The sequence below is a fragment of the Lactuca virosa genome, chromosome 9 (assembly GCF_052849685.1).
Source record: "Lactuca virosa cultivar CGN04683 chromosome 9, Lactuca_virosa_CGN04683_v6, whole genome shotgun sequence".
Lineage (NCBI taxonomy): Eukaryota > Viridiplantae > Streptophyta > Magnoliopsida > Asterales > Asteraceae > Lactuca > Lactuca virosa.
The window spans coordinates 217765990-217776888 of NC_136434.1; the positions used below are offsets into that span (position 1 = coordinate 217765990).

Sequence of the window (10899 nt, forward strand, 5' to 3'; positions counted from 1 at the left end):
AAAAGAAGTCAGTATATATCATTACCAATTTGTACCGACCAAACTTGTTGGTAACCAAATATATTGGTACCAAGTATACTCGTTACGGTACCGGTAGCAAATTTTTTATACCAATTACAATTGGTACGGTACACGGTTTAAGGAAAAATGAATTGGTACCGTACCAATTTCACCCCTAAAATAAAGTATGGATGATCTCGTTACAAAAAGTTTTAGCAAAAAAGAAACTTGAAAAAAGAAAAAACTTAACGGATAAAAAATTGAACACTTAGAATAGTTAGAGGACCATTTTCTAAATTCTGATATATAGAATTTACATTTAGCGATTAGGCACCTCGTAGTTTAGGTGAACCAGACATATGTACGATTTCTGAAAGCCCTTCCACTTCCAGACCAAATTCAGAAATAAAATACGCATTCGAAGTGGGTATGTCGATTTGATCTCTCCTCTTTCAATCTGCATATACATGTGCATTGATATGGATCTGCATATATGTTTCACTTGATTAGGTTAAGTAAATCTTTATATGTTGGGTGTCGAACCAAATTGCCGATTACATGTTCGACGAAATGCCAGCTAGGTATTCTGAAGCTTTTCATATTGTCTGTCAATGTGCATTATTTAGAGCCTTTAATTTCATCAGCATATCATGCACGGGTGTAATTGCAAGTCCTTGAAACCGTATTATTTAGGTTATTCCTCACCTACCAATAAAAGAGCTACATTTTGGATGTTAATTGCATATGCTTAAATTCCTATCTTCATAATTGCTGTAAATTCTAAACCTTTAAAGAAAGTCTTTATAAGGGCTATTTCCAAAAGCTACTATATGACAATCTTTATGTTGGTTATGTTGTAATTTGATTTTTTTTTTTTTTTTTACAGTGTGTATAATAAAAGGCCATATGGTGTTGTGCTTTCCCTCAACGCCTAATAAGCTGTGGATGACTGTGGGTTTGTTTCTTGGTGGTTCATCTCTTTTTGGCGTTGGTTTGTATCTTTCTTATGTCCATATTGCCCCTCAACAAGCTCGAATAAAAGCCCGAAATGATTATGTAAGAGATAGGTTGAAAAAGAAATACGGGTATGACAAATTCACTACCCAGCCAAACAAAGACTAATTTCACTTCATGTCAAAGGAAATGGAATAGGAAGCATGAAAATGACCAAAATACCCTTTCTTTAATTGTGTATGTAATTTGTTGTGTTTAGTATCAATTTTCAGGTCTTATCAAAATTGTGCCTTTGATATGAATACCACATTCTTAAGCACACACCATTGGATTTTGCATTGTATGCATTTGTTGGATGGAATGGAATGAACTGACAAATGAATGGAATGGCTAAAGGTAATTGAATAAGCAAAAGATAATGGAATGGGTCATTCCATTCTATGATCATATTTGGTGTTGGCTTGTATGAATGAAATGAATTTTTATATGAATACTTTGTATGGTATGTAAATACAAGTTATAGTTTTAATACTATTAAATATATTATTTGATTATATTATTATAATTTATTATTTACAAAACTAAAAAATTAAACATAATAAAAGCTTACGAAAACCAAGTGACATTATAATAAAAACAATAAGCTTTAGTTATGTTTAAAAAATAAAATTATAGTTTAATTAAATTAGGGTTGATGTTTTATAAGGGTAATGAACTTTACCCTATGCATTAAGTTAATCATTTATGTTTTTTTTTTTTGTATGATGTCACTATTAAACTTTTCTACACCGTTCAAAAAACCAATGTTTTAAATATCAGTTTTTTAGTTAAACCAGGTTATCAGTTCTCAATTCGATCGTTGGTGCACTGCCATATCCAGAAATTTCAAGTATTTTTTATTTTCTGGCATACATATATATACAACCAAAAATTTGACGTCTACAAGTTCAAACGTTAAAACACATAAAACAAGTAGATCAATCCAAATATATTAAAAAAACACATAACCATAAGTTTTATATCAATTCAAATACATAAAAAGAGACAAAGGATAATACCTAAACAAAATAGAGTTTTAGATGAACACAAACGTATCAAGATCAAACTAAATCACGGATATTGAGACATTGGAGTGTTAAATGCATCAATCTCACAGTCGCTTAATGCAATTTACTATCAATTTCATCCTCATTAAAAACTGTCACTTTCTCATCAAAACCAGTTCAATATAACCGGTTGAACCGAGTTTTTGTAAAAACTGACCGCTTTGTTCTAGTCCATGAATAGACTTAAAGCTGGTGTTAGTCGAACTTCTCTCTTTCCAAAGTCCTAGTCCAACCGATTCGACCTGGTTTTTAAAACATTGCAAAAAAAACACCATTATGACGACCGACTATTGTAGGTTTAGCTGCTTTATGGAGTCCCTGTGAGCACCCGTATTACTGCTATTGTAGGTTTAGCTAGTTTCCGGCATCATTGACAACTTAATCTTTGGACTTCTTCTCAGACCACCATGATTTTTCCGACAACCCTATTCTTCACAAACACATGTGTGGGTGTGTGTTTATGGAACACCCACACACCCTTGAGTTCTTGAGTTTTCCTTGGGTTTTGCACATGAACACATGCATGATATCTAGAACCCAGAAATAGAGTGTGTTATGTTAGATAGGATTTCCGTGTGTTGTGGGTTCGGAATGATGAAGAAAAATAAAAGAGAAAAAGTGATATGGCAGTGGGTTCGGTGGAAACGACTCCCTCCTCCCTTATAACTCGTTCAACACCATCTGCAACTTCTTTTTCAATATATGCATCTTTTCATTTATTTAAATCGTGAATCCAACACCCCACCATGACTCATGCTGTTTTTCAGTGACATAATGCGCTTTACATGTTAAGCACTTAATCTGAACATCTACAATTGGTCGACTTAATGGATTAAGCAAATAAAACGGACATATATGTCAAGACACTGATGACATCTATTTCTTCTCATTCGTATTTTTTTTATTTCAATACTTTTTTTGTAGGCAACAAGACTATATAACCCATTTTAATAAATATCTCAAAAATATATTTCTAGTAAAAACCTTCTATTGTACTTGTCCAAGAAGATTACCACATTAAATTTCTTTTTTTATGCTTAATTTTGCATAATATCAGAAAATAATTACGTGTTTTAATCAATAGTACTACTGGTATCGATAAAAAGTAGAGTAAATCTTACATAGACTTAAATATTCAAAAACAACATTTTAAAACGTCAAAATTTCAGTTTCATGGCTTTCACTGGGTAAAAAAAGAAAGATAAAAATCTATTAAACTCAAACTGAATAAAAATAAGCATATTAAAAACAATTTAAGCAGCACCCTTTCCTTTCTTCTTCTGGAGTTTCTTCATGTAAAACTCAAGCTCTTTTCCCTCCAAAATATATCTGCACACATAAAAAAAATTCCACTCATTAACTTCCTTTTTCTATTTCTCAACATATTTATTTCAAGAAAAATAATAAAAAAAACATACCCATCAGCACGACCACATTGGCCAGGGCGTGATGAAATAGCAGCCAATAAACGACCACTTGAAAATTGCTCTTCAACATGTGGGTCCAGTTTGCGTTCCTCTTGACGCTTCTCTATCTTCCTAGCAACATGATTGCTCTTTTTTGTCTCCTCAGTAGCACCTTCTACTTCCTACAATTAAATCAAAATTACAAAATCTCAAAACCACAATACAAGTAATATAAACAAATTAAATGAAAAGAAAATAATACCTCTCCCTCTTTCTTAGCAGCAGAAGCAGCTGGAGCTTTCTTCTTGCGACCAATGTCAACTCCATAGTGCTGAAGGTACCATTGTTTGAAAGGTGCAGCATCAACCTGAACAATAGCACTCTTCACTAGTGTTTGTGTCCTCACCAATTCATTGTTTGATGCATTGTAAACCACATCCAAGATACGTGTCTTTCTTGTTACAGCTTCACTTCCCCATGAGTAGTTTCCTGTATCTAACCTCAATGCACGCCACTTCACATTTCCACCACGAACTCTCACCCTTCTAACTGTCTTATTGCTCGATATTTTAGTGTTTGCAGGCTGTCTTCCAAGCTCATACCTTTAAGAGAAACAACAAGTGTTAAACAACACTTAATAGAGTTTGATTTGATGGATGTTATTGAATTTGAATCATAACAGAAGGTTTGAAATAAGAAGGATATATATAAATTCTGATAAAAATCAGATTACGAAATAGCATGTGTTGATCGAAAATTAGTTCATATTCAAGCGCAAATAGCTTTCCTTAATTCATTGATCCATCGTGTTCGATTTTGAATATAAAATCAGTACAAGTTATCATCACAAACTCACAAATTCACAATCACATTATCAGGATCGAAATCAGTAAACACAAACGAATAAAGAGAGAAATAAAAAGCAAAATATCGTGTCTACAGCGAAAAAGACCGATGTTTCTAGTATATAACTTGTCTAGAATAGGATAATCATAACATAACTATACAGTAAATGTAGAAAACGTATGTTAATTTAGAGGAAAACTTACTTTCGCTTCTTTCTCCAGGCCTTCTTCTTGCCACCAGTGGCACGTCTCTTGTGCATCGAATCACGAGAGATACCTGCAACAGTAGAGAAACATCATCTGAATGTTCGTAATCATGATAGCACGAAGATGGAGATTACAAAGCAGTGTATCAAATCCGACGTATGAATGTGAGTTGGCCATTGGCAAAACTTACCCATGTTTGCAGATCAGAAGGATCCTCCTGCGCCTCTGAAGTCGAACTCTTGGGTGACAAAGAGAAAGTTTAGGGTTTCGCAAGGCAATGGCTTAAAAGGGTGAGGCTGATTACTTCTATTCGTATCTACTCAAAACCCTAGTGGCCTCGGTGAAATGTGGAGGCCCAATTAGTTGACCCAAACAAATTTCCTCGGCCCATGGATATTTTTTCATGAAATATTGTAGCAATCAACTATTCTGTTCGCTAAATCATAAATAAAAAAATGGGTTATATTTTATATATAGACCATAAATAAATTGTACACCAAAATATTATATTTATCCGGTTTAATATCTAAATATTATATATATCCTAAATAAACTTTTAAAATATTAAAATATTATATTTGTTCAAATATGTTTTAAAGAACTTTTATAATTATTTTAAGTTACTATTTTCATCTATTAGTTATTATACTCTTATTATAATGTCATCTATATAAAATTATCTTTTTTTTATTCATTATATGTGGATAATTCATATAACAATATCAATGCCTCTTGATTATCCATGTAAATTTATCTTTCTTTTATATTATGTGTGGATTATGTTCTTGAATAATAGCATCATGCATAGCATGGAGCGAGTAAATGAAAACAAAAATAGGAGATAGAAAACAAAAACAGGAGATAGAAAATACGACATAGATAACAAATTTTTTCTCTAAAGGAATGTTATTCTAATTACACAATGTGTAATAACAATTCAATTCAACAAAAGTGAGGCAAAAATTAAGCATTTTCCATCTACATCTGTTTATCATCAACAACGATTCAAAGAAGTAGTAAAAACTATTAGTTTATTCATAATTTCATCTCTATTTACTAACAATGAGAGAGAAAAAGAGTGGGGGAGAATAATTATATGGCAGAGGAAGGCGGAGCAAATGAGGCGGAGCAAGCAATGCAAATGTCCGACATCACTAAATATTATTAAAAGATAACCTTTAATTCACCAATGAAGCAATCAGGGCCCTTAATTGTGTTTTAATCGTATGTTTTCTACCATTAGATCAAATTGCTGACATCATCTTCTCCAAATAAAATTCAAACACAATTACATTTAATTATAGAATCTGTAATAATTATAGAATCTTTAAATTCAGTAATTATTTTATCAATTGAAACATATCATTCTATTTATATACATGATATCAGTTTCTCTAATTAATATTGTTCCTAATTTAACTCCCTTATTTATAGTTTTTTATTTCCAAATTCAAACCCGTTTATATTTTATTTTATATTTATTATTTTTTAAAAAAACTCATTAAACAAACATATCAATAATTAAGTTATTAACCTATAAAATCTAATCTAATCCCATTAAATCAACAAAATATTTAAGAGTCAAAATTAAAGTCAATATTATTTATAGTTTATCTCCCATTATATCGCACATAAGATGAATCAATTTGAGATAATTATTTGAATTTTAAAACTGATTAAATAAGAAAGTCAATTAATTTGAAGTTTTGAATTAATATAGCTGATATCTTTCTTTTTTCCAGATGAATAGCCGAAAATCTCCAAGATTATATCTTAGGATCCTAATTTTTTTAGAAGATAATGATTTCCTTATTAAAAAACACCTTATATATACGATTACACTGAAGTGGTTATTCTTAAGATTTTGGATTTAGTCCTATGATTTACAGTGTTCTTCTTGAGCAATCTTCTTCTCCAATTCTTTTTTCCAAGCTCTTACTTTACTCTGTTCTCCTTATTCTTCTTCAATTTCTTGCATTTACTATGTTCTTATTATTTGTTATTACTGTGTTCTTGTTGAGAGGTCATGAAAAAAATTAATCAGACTACTTTAAGCATATTAGTTTCATTCATTTAGTTACAGAAACAAAATTATACCATTTATATCGATTTTTTAATGTGTTGACCTATGTTTGTCAAGAGAAGGATAAAAGTCGTTTTAATACATGATGACAAAGCTAGTGGAACGGACCAAAAGCAGGATAAATAAGTTTTTTTTTGTTACACTTCAACTTGCATGAACAAAGACGTATCTGTTGTTCCAAGGTTTTCAATAACTCTTTTATACATATTATTATAATCTTCGATTTAGTTTTCTAATTTTATATTATTGAATTTGTTTATATGAATGGTTTTAGTTTCAAAATCACCATTATAGTACAAGACTTTACCGGCGTGGTGTCACTTACGTTATTTGATTGCGACGCAAAGAAACTTCTGAAAAAAAACACACAATAGTTGCTTCAAAAGTTTAATGAGGTTATCGATATAACTTCATTTACATAAAACTAATTTTTACTTTTTGTCTGTCTATTTTTATAAGCGTTAATTTTTTTCATTTTTAGGAGGATAATATGAAGATTTATCCGTCTGCTTTGAAATTACTTTTGGATAAAAAGTTGGCGTTCAAAATTCAAATTTCTCATTATAATTTGAAGAACAAATTTGATGGTTATGCAATCTCAAACTTCAATGTTGATAATAAAATCACTGTTGAATTGGAAAAAAAAATTAACATCGAACAGGTAACATTCTTTTATGAAACATACTACAAACACTAAGCTTATTAGATTCGTTTTTTATATTTTAGTTGATCAACTAACATATTTCTATGTACTACAAATATAGGCGCCGTAATCTGATTCGTTTAACGTTTTATCGGCGAAATTTGGATGGCAAGACACATTAAATTTAAAGGTTTTTAATATAATATAACTAAATCTAATATTTTAAATACTTTAAAATATTATTAACTTTTAGATTGACATATGAATTTATTTTCTATATTTAGGATGCAGTTTCGTTTACTGGTGATAACTGTCATACCCGCTTCGAATATTGATAAAAGTATTGCAACAAGTCCACTAACTAAGTGGACATCCTTTAAAAAAGTGTTTAGACATAAAGAAAAAACACAACTTGGAAGATGTTTACGATGTTGATAATCTGGAAACAATGTCCTCAACCAAACGATCATTTACATCAATGACAGATCGTACTTCTGGAGAAGGCAAGCCAAAACTGTCAAATTCTCAGTTTTTATTTCCTCATTTTCGAAGTTGGATATAAACTGCCAAACTTTCGAATCTGCAGGTACTGATTTCGAAAATTCTGTCTCTTTTCTTCAAACTTTGGAAATTTTGTCCAACTTTCGAATATAGGATTAAAGTGTCAAACTTTCGAAATTTTAAGGTCCACTTTCGAAACTTTTATGTCTTCCTCCCCAATTCGTTTCCCAGGTAACGAAAATTTTTAGTCGCTACAAAACCTTCGTTAGTCAACATCAAATTTTCAAAACTTTTTAACCCTTGCTTCCCAGTCGATACCAAATCAATAAACCAAACTCGATTTCTAGACTCCATTCGATATATCAATACTTCCAATTTCAACAGACCCTCATTAGATTATCCTTGATATCCACATGTTCGTCAATTGACTCCAAATCAAACCATTCGAATCCAATTTTCCCAGTCGAGTTTTCCAATCAAGTTTTCGTTACTCAATCAACAATCGAATTCAATCCAAACCTTCGAAGTTGACTCAACAATCAACCACTCAAACTCGATCCCAAGTCGATTTCAGTACACATTCGACATCCAAATCACAATCGCCCTAACTTCCAAACCATTCGACTTCAAGACATATTCAAAGAATTCGACTTATAAAAAATTCACCAATTTAGAATCAAATTTTACTGATCGAAGACTAAAGAATCAATTTTGACTTTTAGTTTGACTTTTTGATTCAACTTCAAGAACAAAATTGATCAGCCATCGAATCAATCATTAAGCAAGTAGAATTGATATCATCACCCAAATCGATTTTGATTATCAACAAATCAGATTGCGATGCCTATGACCTTCAACCAGAATCGAAATCGATTTCGTACGTCTTCAAGAACATTCGATGTGAACATTCAAAATCAGACAAAAATAGTTCCTCCAAGAAATATTGTTCTACTTTCAAGCAACAATGTCGAACGATTCATAAGTTGAGATTACCAAATACTTCTAATCGATTCAAGGACTCACAGATCAACACGAGAGTCAAGAATCTGTGAAGTGTACAACTCATTTAAGCATACGACGAAAAACGATGACCAATGAATAGAATGTCTCGAACTGATTTAATTGAATCATTAGGCTCAATCCTTGATTTATGGGCTCAGAATTATCGGATCTAAAGAATCGTGGGCTTAAAATTGACCAGATCACAAAATTGAACAAAAAGAATTATGTATTTTGGGCTTCTATTTGGACCGGATGAACAGTAATCAGAATAAAAAAATTGTGAAAATCTAATTTTGATTTTGGGATTTTGATCTAAACAAAAATAATTGGATCAACTATGGGATTGAAACGAATTAGATCCAATGAGGCAAATCGATCAAAAATGAAAAACGAAAAATATGAATCGAAGTCATGGACATTTTGGAATCCATTTGAGAATTTGAGATACCTTGTTGAAGAATCGAGAATCAAATTTAGAAGATCTTGGTTCTTTTGTTGGAATGAGAAAATCTCCAATTTGAACATTATACCACCCACGATGCGTGATGTACAACTCGTTATTCGTGTTCTTTAACGATGCAAGAACATCTTCATAAGAACCACCAACATTTTTGGGTTTTGACTTCAAATTCAATGCAAAATTTGGAGATTGTTGCTTTGGAACCCAAATTTGCTTCACAACAACACTTGATGATTTTTTTGAGTAAACCCGCTTGTTTTTGCGTTTAATCTTCTTCTTCGTTTTCTTTCTCATCTTTTTGCATCTTGAAGATTTGATTTCATGAACAAATCTACTTTCCACAACTTCAGCTTTGTGAGTTTGAATCAAATCTTTTAGAGTTTGATGCTTGTGAATTTCTTGGATCACCGGCTTCCGATAAGGAATCATTCCTTCAAACGAAACACAAGAACACAAAATATCATCGGTTTGAACTCCAATCGAGCAAAAAACTTTTTCATCTTCATGAGAATCAAATTGAATCTTCTTATCATGAAATTCAAGAACATCATATTGAACTCCATTGTCTTGAACTTCAACAAACTTAAGAGCACGAAGATCATTTGGGTTTTCAATTAGAGAAATGTATTTCTTATTAAACAAATCTCTTTCTTCTCCTTCCTTTTAATTTCTACTACGGACTAATATGGACAAGACAATTTTATTCAACCATACAATCTTACAAAGTGGTTGAAAAATCAAGCTTCCATTATCATCCCTCAAATCTCCATAAGAAACCATATTACCCCATGAAATCAATTTGCTTAACACCAACCCATAAAATTGATCTTCATTGACTTTGTATTTGATATCTTCAATGATCACAACCCAAGAATCATACTCCAAGAGCACCATGATCACAAAAACTTGAAGATTTCTAGAGAGAGAAAGTGATTTTGAATGGGTTTTCTAGAGAGAGAAAGTAAAAATCACTTGAATTCTAGTGAAGAAAATCGAATTATGAATAGAATCAAAGATGAATTCGATTTCTAGAATCCAAACTCTCAATAACACGAAGATTAAAACTCAAAATAAAGAATCACCAAATCAAGATTGCCATCAAGGATCAATTCTTGATCCAATCAAGAACACCCGCTCTGATACCAATTGTAGTGGTGTTGAATATGATGACATGTGCGGAATTAGAAACGATCTAGTGAATCATCATGTAAACTCAAGAACACAAGGAGTAAATAAATTTGTGTAAGCTCATGTTAGATCTAGAAAGGATATACAAATGGGTTTGTACAAATTTCTCTCTCTAGTCTAACACTCCAAAATGATCATCCCTAAATATGAGTGTCACTCACTTCCTATTTATAGGAAAGGCAACTCATTTACACATCAATAAGGGTAAGCCACATCCAAGCGTGACTTTGCACCCTAACATACCTCCAAGACAATAAGCAAACATGTAAATTATATGCAATTTCACAATATTGTAATTTTTTTACTGGATTTAAATGAACACTTACTTCTTTCACCTGATTTAGATTCTTGATTACTATATAAGGTTGTAATAAAATAAAATTCTGATAAATTGAAAAATTGTTCAGCAAAACCTTAAAATTTTGAAATTTGTTGGAAATTTGGTTATATGCCAAGTTAGGCTTCTTTTTGTGTTGTCATGTTTGTTGATTTGGCTATGTAGGG

The 10899-nt window shown here is 31.5% G+C and overlaps 1 protein-coding gene and 1 long non-coding RNA gene across 2 annotated transcripts; one reads left to right on the forward strand and one right to left on the reverse strand.

Annotated features, from left to right (window-relative positions):
- The first annotated feature begins 325 nt into the window (after positions 1-325).
- On the forward strand, positions 326-1493 carry LOC145138816 (uncharacterized). The gene is made up of 2 exons (XR_013721735.1): positions 326-427; positions 887-1493. It is a non-coding gene; the product is annotated as an uncharacterized LOC145138816 (long non-coding RNA).
- Positions 1494-3131: 1638 nt separating this feature from the next.
- On the reverse strand, positions 3132-4820 carry LOC145137605 (small ribosomal subunit protein eS8). Its single transcript, XM_079071733.1, has 5 exons — positions 4709-4820; positions 4516-4588; positions 3729-4068; positions 3479-3648; positions 3132-3389 (listed from the first exon to the last, which is right to left on the reverse strand). Exons 1-5 carry the CDS (start codon positions 4710-4712, stop codon positions 3314-3316), a joined length of 663 nt encoding a protein of 220 aa, XP_078927859.1. The 5' UTR covers positions 4713-4820; the 3' UTR covers positions 3132-3313.
- Between the last annotated feature and the right edge of the window lie 6079 nt (positions 4821-10899).